This window comes from Centrocercus urophasianus, unplaced genomic scaffold (assembly GCF_019232065.1).
Source record: "Centrocercus urophasianus isolate 14NV4802_14NV808 unplaced genomic scaffold, USGS_Curo_1.0 seq_51, whole genome shotgun sequence".
NCBI lineage: Eukaryota > Metazoa > Chordata > Aves > Galliformes > Phasianidae > Centrocercus > Centrocercus urophasianus.
In genome coordinates, this window is record NW_024885100.1 from 1,239,570 (window position 1) to 1,256,492 (window position 16,923).

The window sequence follows — 16,923 nt, forward strand, 5'->3', positions numbered from 1 at the left end:
AAAGAGTAGATAACATAAATGAAGTAGAAGTCGTTTAATCAATATGACTGCAACTTGAACCACATACAGATTTGCTTTGATACAGCCATAGGTCTGTCTTCCATTTCTTCAGACAAGATTACATAAACATAAATTTCAAACCAAAGGTGCATCAACACTGCACACTGCAGTGTGCCTCAAAGATGTCAGACTAGAGTAAAACTCAAACACCAGAAGCAGTTTAGCATGAGGAAATGAGGAGCAACGTGGACTGATTTACCCTGACAGGAAGAACAGCAAATGTGACTGCACTGCACTCAGGGCTCTTACAGCCAGACCTCTTTTGATATCTGCACTCATGCTCTTAACAATCTGTTGTAATAGTGTTGGTTATAAAACTGACTTTCTAGGCAGAGGGGAAAAAAGGTTGTATTTCAGTGATTTCTCTCCTAACTACTTCCTACTCACCAGATCTTTCTGAATCTGAACATTAAACCATACACCTTGAAAGGGCTGTCTGGATTGGCATCTCTCTTGTTTACGTTTCCACTGACAGTACATTGAGCTCTACTTGCCCTATTTCCTGTTTGCTCATGCTCTGAATTCTATGCAAAAGAAGGCAGCTACAGTCAGTGTTACAAAAAACAAAAACAAAAAACAAATCAACAAACACCACCACAAAAAACAACCCATTGTCTTTGTTCTACATAAAGCTGAATGGCTGTACATTTCCCAAGATGTTCACGCTGTCTTCGTCTCAGCTACATCCCCATCTCCTCCAACAGGATCTTTCACCACCAACTTATAAACTGGTTAAGGTGAAGGAGCCTTCTGCCTCCTTTAATGAGGACACCATACCATACACGCAGGAACTCACGCTCACTGGGCCTGTGGGAACAAGGAGCATGACCCCATATGTAGCTGTAAGAGCCCTACTCTTGGAATGGTGAACAAACCAGAAGCTGTCAAAATCTCTGAGAAGCAGGGATGACTTACTGACTGAAGTGCTGCCCTCAATTTAAAGCCAGACTACCTGCCATGCAGTATGTATTCTGGTTTTAGTGTGTTTGATAAGGATGAAGTCACAGATACTTCCTCTTCTAGCAACACACAGCTGAAACACTAAAAACATACCATTATTTGTAAATTGGTAGAAATGTTATAGAAACTGATAAAAACAAAATAACAAAACTCGAGAGTTATTTCCACTCTGATTTGTAATCACTTGAGTAAAACAATATTTTGAAAGCAGTTTTAATCATCTGCCTAGTCTGCAGATCCTAATTTTGCATTATTAATTTAGAAGCAGAAATACTTGTCCCTCTCTGATCCAACTGGTCAAATAATTCAGAAGATAGTAGAATACTACAATGGCTAGACACTACTAACAATTCCTAATGCATATATATTCAAGCTCCCTTCACCTGACGAAGAGGCCAAGCTGGCTCCTGCACACAGACCAAAGTAAGTTCCACTTCAGAAAAGGTGATGTAACTGTTAGCACTTCAGCTGTTAGGTGCTTTTTTTTTTTAATGCTTTTGAACTGTTAGCACTTTGACTAACCTCTTCCCCTTCTGTGACCAGGTGACCTGCCTGGTTGATGAGGGAAAAGCTGTCATTGTTGTCTACTTGGACTTCAGCAAAGCCTTTGGCACTGTCTCCCACAGTACTCTCCTGCAGAAGGTACAGCCCGTGGTCTGGCAGGTATGATCTCTGCTGGGTAAACAACTGGCAGGAGGACTCGGCCCAGAGTGCTGGTGGATGGAGTTACATCCAGCTGGCAATGGGTCACGAGCAGTGCTCCCAAGGGTTGGTATTCAGGCCTCTCCTGTTTAATATCATTATTGATGATCTGGATGACGGCATTGAGTGTGTCCTCATTAAGTTTGCAGATGACACCAGTCTGGGGAAAGTGTTGATCTGCCTGAGAGTAGGAAGGCCTTACAGAGGGATCTAGACAGGCTGCATCAATGGGCTAAGGCCAAGCGTATGAAAACCAACAAGACCAAGCACAGTGTTCTGAAAAACAGTCACAACAACCCTATGGAATATGTGGGGCACAGTGGCTGGAAATCTGTGCAGCAGAAAAGGATCTGAGGATGCTGGTCAACAGCCAGCTGAACATGAGACAGCAGTGTGCCCACGTGACTGACGTTAGCAGCATCCTGACTTGTATCAGACACCGTGTTGCCAGCAGGACTGGGATCATCCCTCCTACTCAGCAGTGGTAATGCAGCACCTCAAGTGCTGTGTTCAGTTCTGAGCCCCTCACTACAAGAAAGACAACAAGGCTCTGGAGTATGTCCAAAGAAGGGCAGTGGAGCTGTGAGGGGTCTGGAGCACACTGGGATTGTTCAGCTGGGAGCAGAGAAATTTCAGGGCTGACCTTATTGCTCTCTACAACTCCCTGAAAGGAGGTTGTGGTGAGGTGCAAGTTCCCCCTAGTACCAGTGATAAGACAAGAGGGAATGGCCTCAAGTTTCAATGGAGGAGGTTCAGGTTCAATATTAGGAAACATTTCTTCTCTAAAAGACAGGCCAGGCACTGGCACAGGCTGCCTTGGGAGGTGGTGGAGTACCATCCCTGGAGGGGTTCAAGAACTGTGGAGATGTGGTACTCAGAGACACAGTTTAGTGGGCAATATTGGTGGTAGCTGGATGGTGGGATTTGATAGTTTTAGACGTCTTTTCCAATTTTAATGATATTGTGATTCTGTAATGAACTGCAGCCAGTGACAAACTCCTGCCAAACTAGAGAAAAATATTCACAGGAGGATACAAGGTAATATAGCCCTACTTACACGTTTTTGGATCAGGTGCTTCTGGAAGGGGGGCTGCCTCAGGTGTGGGAAGTAACTGTTGGACAACTGCATCAGCTGCAGGGGATGAGTAAAACTGTTCTGTACAGAATGGCTGCAACATTCCTGCTTCCCAACTCATCTGTTTAAGATAAACGGAACCCACATAAATATCCCTATCAAACTGAAAGAAATGTAGAAATCAATTCAGCAGGTACACTGCTGTAAGGTCAGTCAGTTAAAAAAAAAAAAAAGAAAGAAAGAAAGAAATTCTAATTTTCTAAAACAAATATTAAATTAGTTCCATATTTTCTGCACACTTCAAAAACAAACAATTTCACTTTAAATTTTTTACAGTTTCCACTGAATGAAAACATTCAAAGCTTGGAGAAGGCATGTGATGGTTTTTAAAAGAAGGTGGCAAGATATCATAATTTAAAAAATATTTTAGTCATTCTAAAAAAACAATAATTTTTTGAAAAATAAAATTGGGAATGTTTTCTGACTAAGTATTCTTCCACTCAGAAGCTTATATATTCTGTCTTGCTCAGAAGTTCTAAAGGAAACAAAGCACAAGTAAATAAGTTCAGAACAAGTGTAAATGCCAATCTTAAGTTTCTTCATACAGGAACAATTACAGTTACCACAAAAAAAAAAAAAAAAAGCAGTCCACAATTTTACTTATGTATTTAGAAGTACAAGAATTGTTACAGTGAGCCAGGAGAGTACCTTTAGCAGATTGTGAACTACATCTGTTACAGAAATCCAGATACCTCCCATTACATATGCAAGAATGCACTTCACCATATTTGGTATGAAAACATGCTGTGAAAAAGATGTCATCTCAACAGTTTCCCTTTGAAATTCAGCTGGATTTACGAGTTGCTGAAGAGCAAGCAGTGGACCCAGGCCACCACACATACAATATACAATATTGCAAGTCAGTGACACAATATCATATGCAATGACTGCAGTGATGTTTGCAAGATACATAAAATGATACTTCAGGAAATTATAAAAAGTACACATCAACATAAAAAGGTACACTATTACATTCTGGCATTAAATGCTCAGATATGTCAATATATAATGCCTAGACTCATGAATGTCCTAAGCAGAGTACACAATTCAATTTCAACAATGTCCTGTGATGAAGCTAGTTTTACTTAAGGAAACATGATATACTATGTAAAGGCCTAAACTTACTATATGTCAAACAATTTGAACCAGAAGGCCTTGAAGAAAGTAACCTAAATACAGCGTAATAAGAAGACGCCTATTTTAAATGAAAGTTAACTCTGTAATTATTAAAATAATTAGTTTTGCTGCTTGTAGAACTGCTGGGGAAAAAGAGTTAAAAGGGTTTGTTCTTGTGTACTGCTTCTGTCTGCCAAACTAGTTTTCCTAGACTGAATTTACCTGGTCAAAAGTAGACTCTGGGCAGCTGTGATCGGGTTTAATTCCTCTGACTTCGATGGTCACATCTACGTGACCTACCACAAATGTGAAACTGAGGCATAACTCCTTGGCAGTGCTTGCTCCCTCTGTTTTACACATCAATGCTGGGTCTGCCTGCACCAGCAGCAGCAGGAGATCCCTGCACACTTCTGCCTCCCCCCTGCAAAGCTGACAGCTGAAGACAAAAGGCAGCGGGCTGTGCACACAAAACACAGCTGCCATCTAATTTTAGGACAGCACTCCCCAAGTTGCTTTCGACAAAAGCCATGATTTGGAATATTGCATTTCTTGATTCACGGAAGTTGTTTACAAAATGTAGTTCTGTTTACACTTTATGAATGACCCTACTCTGCGGATACCTAATTTTCCTATTCTGTTATTTAAAACACGATACCTTATGAAGATTTGGTACTTGAACTATACTTACAGATTTCTGCGCTGATTCAGGGATGTCTGGAAATGGATGCTGTTCTGCTTCGTACTCTTAGAGTAAAAAAAAAGTACAACAATTACATGAAAGATTTTAAAACCACTTTTATTCTAACCAAGCATTACCTTCTGAAAGGCTGTACTCCAGTTTGAAAAAATAAACTCAGTATAGAACGACTATTAGTTTAATACAGAACCTGATGTGCTAAGAAAAGGCAACATTTTGAAGTCTCTTTTCCTGATTTTAAGTCAAGTACAAGGTTTTCAGCTATAAAACAACTCCTCGTTGGAAAAAATGTTTTTGACTAAAAAATAATAATCTAAAATAAAATAAATAAAATAAAATAAATGCAGATGCTCACACGTTATCAACCATTGGTTTCACCAGTATACAGCATGGCTTTTCAACTTCCCCTGTGTTTCCCTGGGGGCATTCAAGCCCCCAGGACAATGCTAAGACCTATCTTCTCCACTTCCAAAAACACCAGTGCAGGAGCAGTACACAACCCACTGAAATTAGAGCAAATCAAGGGAAGAAAAATAACCAAGAACGGCAATGAATCTGATAGGGACACCAAACCCTCCTGGGTCAGGCAACACAAAGGGCCCTGAGAGACAGAGCACTCAAGGTCAGTGATCCTAAGTTATGGGATCCAGAATCAAAGAATCATAGCATGGCCTGAGTTGAAAAAGAGCACAGTGCTCATCCAGTTCCAACCCCCTGCTGTGTGCAGGTCGCCAACCAGCAGACCAGGCTGCCCAGAGCCACATCCAGCCTGGCCTCGAATGCCTGCAGGGATGGGGCATCCACAGCCTCCTTGGGCAACCTGTGCTAGTGCCTCACCACCCTCTGGATGAAAAACTTCCTCCTCATATCCAACCTAAACCTCCCCTGTCTCAGTTTAAAACCATGATCTACCACATCACTCCTCTGCTACGGGCTGCACTGCATCACTGCTCTGTTATGGGCTGTGCCACACCGCTCATCTGCTACGGATGCACCGCATCGCCCCATGCGTGCGCTGCAGTGCCTCAGCCGCCACACTGCACCAAACAACTTCTTTCCACATTAGAAATTGCCCTTTGTATGTGAATATATATATGAATATATAATACCTGACGGCATTACAGAGCAATACATCAAAAACACCGCGGTGTGGGGACACAGCTCCCCGAGTGGCCGCGGTCACCGCACAGCAGGAGAACGAGCGCGATCGCCGCCATCCCTCAGAGCCCAGCGCCGCACCGAGCTCACAAGGCCCCGCCCACCGCCATGACGGACGCAGCCCCGGGGCGCCCGCGGCGCCTCACCTCCCCACAGCCCAGCCGCGGCCGCCGCCCCGCGCTTCCGCCCAGCGGCAGCACGGCAGAATCACACCGACGGCCGAAAGCGACGTTCGTAGCCCCGCCCTGCGGCACGGGGCCGTGGGAAGGCCGCTCAGCCCCGCGGCGCCGGGGCGCCGGGCGGGCCCACCTGCACACGGCTGTTCCCACAGGCCTGGCCGCGGCCCGCCCGCCGCCATATCGCGCCGCGTCGCCACGGCAACCGGGGATCGGGGATCGGGGCGGGGCGGGGCGGGGCGGCGGTCGCGGAGCCGTTCTGCTTCCGGGGCGGTGCGCTGTGCTGCACGTGGGCCGCGGCAGGTAAGGGGCGGCCGCGGCTGTGTGTGGGTATGTGGACACGGCTGTGTTCGTGCCGTCCGTGAGGGAAACGGAGAGCTGGGGCTGAACCCCGCTCCTGCTCGTCCCACCCGGCGCGGGGCCTCATCTGTACCTTCGGGAGGAGGCGAGGTTTCCGGTGGCCCCGCGGAGGCTCGGGGAGGGGGGCAGCGCCTTTCGTTCTGCGGGGCCTTGCTGGAGGGCCTTCTGTGCATTCGCTGTCGGTTAAAAGACGAGAACCGAAGCGGATGCGAGGGTTTCCTTAGCGAAAGGGTGCTCCGCGGCCGCTGCTGTCTCCTCCTCATAGGCAGCGGACCCAGAGGGGCAGCGGGCCGTTCCGCACCGGGACTGATGAGCCTTGTAAGGATCCTGGGGTGTTACGTGGAAGATGAAGGGATGCAAAGCCGGGGTGCCTAAGTGTGGCCTCTTACTTATGTGGAAATCTGCCTAAACTGTACTGTATGTACATTACATCCAGAGTCCAGAGGAAGGCTGCTGAGATGATCAGAGGGCTGGAGCACCTCTCCTGAAGAATGGTTGAGGGGCTTGTTTAGCTTGGAGAAGGGAAGGCTCCAGGGAGACCTCATTGTGGCCTTCCAGTACTTGAAGGAAGCGTATAAACAGGGGGGGGAACGGCTGGTTACATGGCGGGATGGTGATGGGACAAGGGGAAGTGGTTTTAAACAGACAGGGGAGGTTTAGGTTGGATATGAGGAGGAAGTTTTTCATCCAGAGGGTGGTGAGGCACTAGCACAGGTTGCCCAAGGAGGCTGTGGATGCCCCATCCCTGCAGGCAGTGAAGGCCAGGCTGGATGTGGCTCTGGGCAGCCTGGGCTGCTGGTTGGCGACCTGCACACAGCAGGGGGTTGGAACTGGATGAGCACTGTGCTCCTTTGCAACCCAGGCCATTCTGTGATTCTGTACATGTCTTGCTAGGAAGGAGTTTTGGAGGATAGGTGTTTTTGTGACAGTAAGAGCTCTGAAGCTGCTAGAAAGGAAGAATAAGGCAACTTATTCACTGCTCCAGTGACTGCACTTCAGTGCAGTGTATGCTTCTAGTTCTTCCATCTCTGAAAATCCATGGTCTCTGGTGCTGTTTTCCCCAGTTTTGCAGTCAGAGATGTGAATGGGTTTCAGAGGAAGGGAACACGAGATAGGCCAGAATTTGCAATACTGTCTTGAAGCTGCACAGTAAAAATTTTTTTATTATTATTATTTTTTTTTTTTTTAAGGATGACAGTCAATAAAAAGCGGAAACATGTTCATGAGGAAACTGTACAGAAAAAGAAAAAAGTGAGAAGCAGTGGTAGCCAGACTGTCATTAAAACTGAGAAAAGAATTCAGGCTGCCGCTGAAGCGGAGGATGATGACTGGTTTGAGACAAAAATAAAGGTAAAGAAGAAGGAAAGTGTGAAAGAAGATGAATGTTCAGACCAATTGAATCTGAAGAAGAAGAAAAACAAAAAGAGGAAGGTTCGCTTTGAATTACCGAAAGAAATATGTTCAGAAGACTTTTTGTATGTAGAAGGCCATCAGGATTTAGAACAAGAAGCATCAGAGGTAAAATGTTCTAAAGTGTTCAAAAAGAAGAGAAAAAAAGACCGATGTTGTGCCTCTTTATCAGTGAAAAGTAAACAAAATAGTGATGTGGAGCTTTCAAATCATTATTCAGATCATATGCAGGAAAATAAATTTGCTTTTGCAAAAAGCAGGAGAAATAACACTTTGAATTTGAAACTGGATAGTGAACAAAATAAGAAAAAAAAGAAGGAAGACACCTTTTCTTTAGCATTAGGAGATATCCAGGACAGTGAATATAAACAGTCTCAAAAAGATTGCAAAGAAACAAATGTGCACGCTTCAGAAAGATCTGTTACTGGTGAAAGTCATGGAACAGATACTATCCATAACAATGGGAAGGGTATGAGAAGAAAGAAGAGGAAGAAAAAGAAATCTGGCTCCTTTTTGCCACTAGCAGGTAATCAAAACATTTCTGCAGTTTGTTATAGTTCCATTGCATTAAGCAGCTTTGGAGAAAGGCACAGAAAAGAAATTAGATTGACAGATAAAGAGGAAAAGGATGCTACTGAGAACCCAGAAAGTATCAGAGAGACGAAGAAGAAGAAAAAAAAAGATGTTTCCTCCTTAAAGTGTAAAGATAATCAGTGCTACAGTCAGAGAGTTCTTGATGAGCATCTTCCTACATTGCAAGAAGTTGAGCCTGAGGAGGAAGAGCTGTCTGGGAGAAAAACCTTGAAGAAAAACAAGAATAATAATGAAGCAACCAATAAGAAAAAGAAAAGGAAGATAAAAAAAGATAAGGAAACAACTTTTTCAAAAGTTTCTTTAAGCAATGACTGTGCACCTAAAAGCCAAAAAATAACACCCCTAGAAAGCAACAAAAAGAACAAAGAGAGGAAAGTGAAGCCAGCTGAATGTGTCACAGGGGACACTGCAGGTGATAGGGTGTTATGCAATTCTAGTCATATGCTCTCTGACAAGAAGAGGAAAAAAGTACCAGAGGACTCTGCAGAAGAGTCAAGATCAAATGCAAGTATCAAAAAGAAAAGGACCAAAACAGAAGATGGGGGAGATAAGATCTTGGTAAGTTGTTAATAAGGTGTCCTCCTGCTTTGGAGCTGAAGGCCTCTTAGGCCATCCGTACCCTGTTTTGTAGCCTCCTCTGCCTGTTCAGACCATTGGGTTGTGCTTACTTAAGTCAGTAAGGGGACTCCTCAGGGTTTTAAGAAACAGACACAGGCTCAGAGCATCCATTGATTTTTAGCATGTCATGTTTGTGAAATGCAGGAAAGTATGTTTTTTTAATGCCTGATGCCGTAGTCATTTAGTGTTTCAACTGTGAAAATATAAAATGCCTAGAGTACCTGACAGCAAGTATGAGAGCAGAAAGAATGCTTGTGTGCACAGTTACCTATGTTCTTCTTTTTCACTTGCTTCTGTCATAACTATGATACAAAACAGCATTTTAATGTTATGTCATTTAATCAGTTCAGGTAGGTAACATCCTGACTCTTACAATTTATTTTTTCCCCAAGGAAAACTGCTGGAACTGTGTAGGGCTAGAAAACGGGAGATTTTTTAGCCAATCAATGCATAAATTGTGATAGAAAATCAGGGAACAGCCCAGTCAAAAACTGGAAGTCAAATTCCTAATGTGAGGTGGGTGGAAAGGTATGTAAAACGAAAAACAAATAGATTCAAGGGCTGTGCAACTTTTAACTCGAGGTAAATGGAACTGCTAAAGGAAATCTCATTCAAGAGTCAGAGTACTGCTATTTCTGTGGTGAGGCAAGCGTGGAGAACCTGATGGAACAGCAGGGGAAACAGATCTGCTTGGTGTATGTAAAAGAGAAAATATTTGAAATATGGGGATTTCTTCAAAGTTTTTGAAGAATAAGACTATTGCAGTGTTTTTTCCTTTTGACCTTTCAAAGGGTAAAGTCTCTTTGGGACTGTTGGACGTTATTTGGAGTACTGCAGCTGCTCATGTGTAAATGGAGGTGAGATGAGCCTTATGATGATAAGTAAACTTCTATACCAGAGGTAACCGAACATGGAGAACACAGCAAGGCCTCTGTGATCTACTAAGGAGAACGGGGGTAGGGTGATGCACATTTTGGTTCTCTTCCCTGTATCCAGCTCTCTACAGCAGTAAAAAGGCGTTTTAGAGAAGCTCTCAAGATTTAGAACTCTGGGTAATTGGGACATCTAGTTACTGCTAGGCTCAAAGACTGCTGGAATAAATGGCCTATCGTGTCGGCCTTGCATTTAATTGTGTCTCAGTCTTTAACCATTTTCTGGGCTGTACTGCATCACGTGCTGCATCATGCCTTGAAGCATCCTCTGTTAGATTTCTGCAGCAAAGAGAGTAGTGATTGTTGTGGAATCATACCTGCTTAATATCAAAGATTTCTGTTTTCCCATTGGATGCTGTTACAGCCAACTAAAGCAAGGGGAAGGCTGAGATGATCCAGAGGGAGAAAGAGGATGGTTATTAGTGAATGTGTCTGTTGATACGAAACATGCACAACTAACTCCAGCATTGCTGTATGCTGACATAGAGGCATTTCTGGGGAAAGTCAGCGTGAGTTGATTATGCTCCCAGTGAAATCGTGTGCTGCTGGCATTTCTCAGGCCACTGTATGCTGACCCTCTGCCTTTGTGATGCAGGCTGTTTTCAGTTCCTTTGTTAAAATACAAAAATAGAGCAGGCAGTTCCTGAAAGTATTTTGCCAATAAATATTCCTTGTTGTTGTTCCCTCCTTTGGAAGATGTCCATCAGAGTACCAGCAGCTTGCACAAGCACTTTGGGCTGCAAGTCTACGTATGTGGGGGAGGGGAACGTGCCAGTGATGAGCATCCCCAGCTCAGCCCTCTGCCACGTGGATGAATGCCTGCACTGGTGTTTCTGGGAGCAGGCTGGGATCTTATGTTCGGTTTTTCTCTTGACATTAGGAGGAGATAGCTCTGAAAGTGAACAAATTCTGTCTGTGTAGTGGTAGGCGTTGTGCTTAGGTGGTCGTTCTTGCTTGCAGGGACATCACCACCATGCATACGGGATTTTCTTCCTTGTGAGAAAGCACTCAGCTGCAGAGCGAAAGTGCTATACAGTGCCTTGTGTGTCGTAACATGAAGGAGTCCAGGGAGAGTCAGATGACAGAGCAGATGCACATCCAGTGTCAGAGGACTTGGTGTACCTCTTTGAAGCCAACTCTGTGTGTGGATCTGCTCCCCTTCCTGCAGTGTGGGGGAGATGAGGTCAGCACACCCCTGGACGGGTTTGTTATTGCCTTTCAGTGACCTTCAGCAGCTCCAAAACATGCTGCAGATTGGCCCACGTGAAGGTGCACTGCTTTTCCTTGCCTGTCTGCCTCTGACCAGGTAAAAGAGAACCCAGCACAGCTGTTTGCAAAGTCCTGTCACAGCAGCTTTCCTGCTTGTTTTGAGAGATCTGAATAGACAGTGCCAGGCCATCAAGAAGTAAGGTTTTTTTTGTTTTTGTTTTTTTTCTTTTTTCATGAGCTCCTCTTACTGCAGACAGCGTTCTCATTTTTGATAGTCAGTGTAGTTGTGTGTGAAAGCAGCGCACAAAAGCTAGCTTAGGAAAATTAGGTAAATCATTCTTGGCTTTAGATAATACTGTAAACCTTCAAAAAAGGTTTTCAAAAAAGAAACAGCAGCTTCTGCTCGCAGAAGTATGTTACAGATCTTTTGCTTGTCTTAATGTTCTGTGGCTATTTCATGCTTGGATTACTGTGTTAGCTGTATCAATAGATCTTCCCTCTGGCCATATTTTGCAGGTTGGTCTAAAGCTCATGGCTTAGATTTACCACTATCCTGGACTTAAAACTTAACCCCATTACAGTGGGTGCCCCAAAATCTTAGCGCAAATTTGGGAAAGAAAGAGTGGGAGCAGGCAGTGCTGAAGGGCTGCACTTTGAGGAAGAATTAACAGTCAGGGGCTGCTTGTGGCTCCTGCCAGCCTGCCTGTCGCTTCCTGCTCTGTCACTGTGAGTTCTCTGTTCCTCACTCCCAAATGTGGGACTAACGTGCTGATGCTGCCATTGCAGGGGCAGCTTATGTACGTGTCACGCCTCTCCTCTTTCCAGACTGGAAGCTTTTTGGGGACTGTCATTGCTTCTGCATTAGTACAAGAGCAGGCACAAAGCAGATGCCTCTTGAGTGTTTTTTGTTTGGCTGGTTTTTGTTTTGGTGCTGGTAGTAGGGTCAGCATGCTTCAGGCCTGCCACATGCGTTCAGATTGGCCATTATGTTACCACTGGTTTAACTTTTTATTTTTAACTGTACTATTTTTATTTCAATTACAAATTTCAACTTCTGCAATAGCTTTTGATTTGAAGTGCTCCTGCCTGCAAATATTACTGTACGTATGTGCCTCTGATATTGGCAGGTCCATTTTAATATGTGAATCAAAAAGTCCCTTATCTTTATTGCTAAATATATATAAAATATATATATTGAAAATGTCACTTTAAATGTATGTTTTGTAAGTTTTTTTTGGAATGGATGGAGAAAATCCCTCCAAAGAAAGGTACAGGTTTAGCTGGAATTTCCAGCTTTAATCTGACTGTTTCTTCTGATCCCCAGTAATACTGCTCATTGCTTAGTGATTTCTCTGCTTACTCATGTGTAAATTAATTAAGAAGAATGGCTTATAATATTCATACGAGTTTTTCCCTGTTTTACAGGAAGATGTGGATGATGTGACTGTTGTGCAGGAAAAAAAAGGAAACTGTGATGAAATTAATATAGACAAGGTATGCTTTCTCAGTTAAGCAGAATTTGAAGCAAGTAAGCTTTTAGGGTGTAGTAGGATTTGTAATGAAAAGAAGGTTTTCTGCTGGTCTGTGCCAGTATTTTCTAAAGTAGACCTTTGCTTAAGATTTGCTTTTGTACTCATGGGTTAGGTAAAAAATATATAGCTCCACTTAGTGTCAGAACCTTCTAAGTAGCTTATTCAGTTAAATACAGGCTCCTTTGCCTCTCATTGCTGCTGGCAGTTTCAGCACAGCTGTTACCTGCAGTTAGAAGGTTAAACATACCTGACACCACAGAATGTTCATTGAAAATAGCACAAGAAAATGCAGAGCTCTTAAGTGGAGTGTGTAAGAAGATCACATGCAACTTTCTTAATTATCCTTGCAAAATACTGAGGACAAATAATCGTCTTAATCTTCCCTCATCTGCTTACTGTGAATTAAATTAAGTGTTGTTTAACACAGAGGACAGTGGCTTGTGTTGCTTTTCTCTGTATGCTAGGCGAGGCGGCAGGCTCTGCAAGAAGAGATTGATAGAGAATCTGGAAAAACTAACATTTTCAGTCCCAAAGAGAACATGGTACGTATGAATTCAGACTTTGATCTGATGGAAATACTATGTCCCAGAACCACTTCCTGGGGAAAAAAGAAAGCACTGAAAACAGCATTTTTTTCTGTTTGTGGTTCATGTATGTGGCTTGGCACAAGCGCTCTCCTGATTGTAAATTTAAAGTCATGCTTTGGAACGAATTGCAATACCAAGAGAATCTGGGAGCTGACCAGTGAATTCTTAACATCATTTGGAATTGCTTAGAAGTCTGACTCCCATCATGAGTACTGAAAAGCACTATTTTCTCTAGTTCTTCTGGAGATTTTGCTACAAAGAATTGCTACAAAGCCATTTGCTACTTACTGTGAAATTTAAGTGATCCTAGGCCATGGTCATCATCATTGAATTTTATCTGAATTGCTATCTGAAAGAATTTGCAGACATTCATACATGGAGATGCACATGAAAATGTGAGAGGGATGGTAACTGACAGTACAGTCCTGCAGTACCTACAGCCAATAGCCTCCTAATTTCTACATCATTTTTCCACCTCTTTTTTCAAACTTTCGACTGTTCTTTATTTTTTGTTTTTCCATCCTACTTAGCCTGCCTCCTGGCAGATTTACCTCTCAGATTACTATTGCAGCAGTGTTCAGCAGGAATAATAAGATTCAGAAGGAGAGAAAGCTTTGCTAAAAATGTGGAATTCTTTAGTTGTTTGCAGAAGTGTTGCTCAGCACTACAAAGGCCATAAATGCCTTTCTGGGACCTCAACAAATCCCAGAAACAAGTCATGTAAGTTTTATGGAGTAGGAGCAAGACTGCAGTGCGTTCTGAACTGCAGCTATCTGATAGTCTGTGAGGGGAAAATGACTTCTTTGGCAGGGGATCCCAGCTCTGTGGAGTTCGTCTGTCATTGTTTATTAATACATAAAAGAATAAAAGCTGTGAAAACTAATTGATGGGCTTCAAAAGGAGAGAGCTAGAAATACTGCAGCAAAAGCTGTGTCCAGTGCTTGCCAGCAGTTCACTTAAAAAAAAAAAAAAAAAAAAAAAAAAAAAAAAAAAAAAACAGGTTTGACAAGCCATAATTATTTCTGCATCTGTGCAGATATCCATCTCCTGTTCCAAAGGAAAGACTTTACATATGTCTGCATTTGTGTCACGGAGCAGGGCTTATACAGCAGCTTAGCCTTGTTTTTATGGATAACTTTCTTTTAGTATCAGTATTCTGGCCTGTGATACTGGCAGATACTCCAGCTCTGTGTTTTTATAACTTAGAACACCTGCTACAGCTTGCCTTCATATTGCATAGCATGTGTGACATGTTGGCTGTCTGGTGAAGAACCGACTGTTTCATGTAAGCTACAACTGTTTGGTTGGAAGGGTTTCAGGCTCACATAAACATACTGCTAAATTTGCATTTTTTTCCTGGGATGAAGCCAGATCAGTTTAATCACGTTTAATTAATGATCAAACATTCTTCCATTTAATATCACCCTAATTATAAAGAAAAAAATGGGAGTAGTCAGAAATGAGCAACAGTAGGAGCTATATGGTCAGGAGTCAAAAAGATCCTGACGTAATGAAGTATGTTCATAGCTAAGCCAGAAGTTCATAAACTTCTTAAATCACACCCTCTGTCTTGGGTTATTTGCAAACACAAATGGTTGAATTTTGATTCTACTTGGATGTTATCTACAGTCTCAGAAAGGAAACAATATCAAAAACAAAACTGAAGGAGTAATTTGTTCAGAGAATACAGTGAAAGGCAAAGTTGTGGGGTGGCAAAGTGCAAGGGAGGGGAGGTTCTAAGGGCATTACATTTAGTCCTGTTGGTTAATGTATGCCCTAAAATTTCTGCACCCTTGCAATGAAGTTGGTAAGTAGTGGGACGAGAATGCCCTTGTTATATAAAGCACATGAGCCAGATGGAATACTGTCTCTAACACTAATACAACAAAATACTTGGGAAACAAAAGCTACCTAATCAAGGGCAGTAGAAAATTGAAAACAAAAATTGCTGTACGAGGCAACAGAGTGAGAGAAAGGTTGAGTCTTAGAATTGTCTTAGAGTAAGACAAGATCTGTGTAGAGTCTGGTGCTCTGAGCAGAAAGCAGGAAAGTCAAGATTTGTAAAGACAGGTGAAAAGAAGAATGCTGTCTCCAGGTTAAGTGAATTCCTATGCTAATGAAGCTGCACTAGCATTGGGTTATGGCAGTCTAATTACACACTGCAAGAGGTGCTGCATGTGAATGACTGCTTGCAGCAGCCTGCTCTGTCAGGTGGTGGTGGCTGGTGGTACACAGCTGGAAGTTGTCAGTCGTGGTGGTATTTTAGTGTTTGTCTCGTGTGTGTGTGTTTCACAGGATACAAAGATTGGCCAGTGGAGTACAGCTGCTTTTCAAAGTTCTGAGCGAGGGATGAAATTTCTTCGACTGATGGGTGGTTTCAAAAAGGGCTCTGCACCTATGGAAGATCTCTCTGTGACTACGAACAAACAGAACATGGCTTTGAGCAGGGAAGGGGAGGAGAAGTTACAGCAGGCTCTGAAGATGGAATTTGACAAAGCAATGGACTTGAAGCAACACAAAAGAATTGGTCTTGGATTTCAACCTCCTGCCAACAGGAAAGTGTACATAGACAAATATGCATCTAGATCTATAAAATTTGCAGATTAAAACTGAAGTAATGGAATGAAAATGGGGAAATTTATTTTTGCTTTCCACTTATTTTTACTTGAAATAAAATATGAAGTGTTCAATACATTGTACTTATGAGGCATTTTTAATACAAGTTTTCAGCTTCTAGCTTACATGGAGTTGTGTCCTCACTTGGACACAAAAGGAGCTAAGAACAGTAGGATCTCAAACCTTTCCAGCGTTTTCCACAGACAAAAGAAAATTTCCCTTAGAGATTGAAGGTATGTGGACAGTGCCTGCAAGAAAGTAAAAATTGGTAATTTTTTAAAAAGTAGATTTGATAAGCTTTTTTTAGCTGCATCTTTGCGATTCAAAAGGATTTTAATATTCTGTAAAATCTTCATGTTTTTACATTCAGTGAGCAGTACAAACTGATGGTGTTGTACTTGGAAGAAATACTACTGGGTTGCCTACAAATTTCATGAGGGGAAACTTAACCATGGAAGTGGTTTCTTGACTATTGGCATCTTCACTATAATAAAAATACTCCTGAACGTCCTGTTTCAACATGCTCTAGCAGTGTGAGTCTCAAGAAGCAGCCGTTACCTGTAAATAAACACTTTGTGAGTAGGTTTCCTAAATTATAAAATCAAGGCGGTTGTAATAATGCGTTTATGGGTTTATTGTAAATGAATGAAATTTTTAATCTTCAGACTTTCATGCAACCTGCACTTTCACTTTCTGAACACAAACTATTAAGAGCGTATTGTTTACGTTGAGTTCAGAATTGAAAGTTCCAGAGCACTGTTTTGTGGGAGGTTACAAAAAGATAATGAAGAAATGTCCCATATTCCATCACTGCATGCTATTTGTTGTGGGATGTGGTGTTCTGTAAGTTTTCAGTTCATCCTGGTTTTTGAGCGTGACAAGATGACCATCTCTTATGTCTGGGACTGCTGTAGCAATGGTGGCCTACTTGCAGGGAACCCACCATGCTCAACACAAGTTACTGTCTCTATTTACATCTCATTCTTCTGTTTTACCTGTCCTTTCTGATAAGATGGTGCGAACTAATCTGCTAAATTTTTTGTTCTTTTAAGGCAGCCTTT

At 42.6% G+C, this 16,923-nt stretch overlaps 2 protein-coding genes across 3 annotated transcripts in view; one reads left to right on the top strand and one right to left on the bottom strand.

Annotated features, from left to right (window-relative positions):
* IQCK (IQ motif containing K) overlaps positions 1-6,201 on the bottom strand; it is a 53,626-nt gene extending 47,425 nt beyond the window's left edge. Inside the window, exons 1-3 of one of the 2 annotated variants that reach the window (XM_042835348.1) lie at positions 6,138-6,201; positions 4,662-4,717; positions 2,780-2,918 (exon numbers count right to left, since the gene is read on the bottom strand). In XM_042835348.1, coding sequence (XP_042691282.1) covers positions 2,780-2,918; positions 4,662-4,717; positions 6,138-6,186 — 244 coding nt within the window. In that variant the 5' untranslated portion in view covers positions 6,187-6,201. Of the gene's footprint in view, positions 1-2,779; positions 2,919-4,661; positions 4,718-5,779; positions 5,848-6,137 lie in introns of those variants that run through there. The other variant, XM_042835349.1, reaches the window with a different exon arrangement.
* Positions 6,188-16,467, top strand: KNOP1 (lysine rich nucleolar protein 1; the record flags this gene model as incomplete). The annotated part of the gene is given in 7 exon segments (XM_042835338.1): positions 6,188-6,209; positions 6,212-6,282; positions 6,285-6,307; positions 7,555-8,926; positions 12,553-12,621; positions 13,124-13,201; positions 15,542-16,467. Coding segments are annotated over 7 exon segments (1,947 nt in total), but the record flags the coding sequence as incomplete, so codon positions are not given.
* Positions 16,468-16,923: the final 456 nt, after the last annotated feature.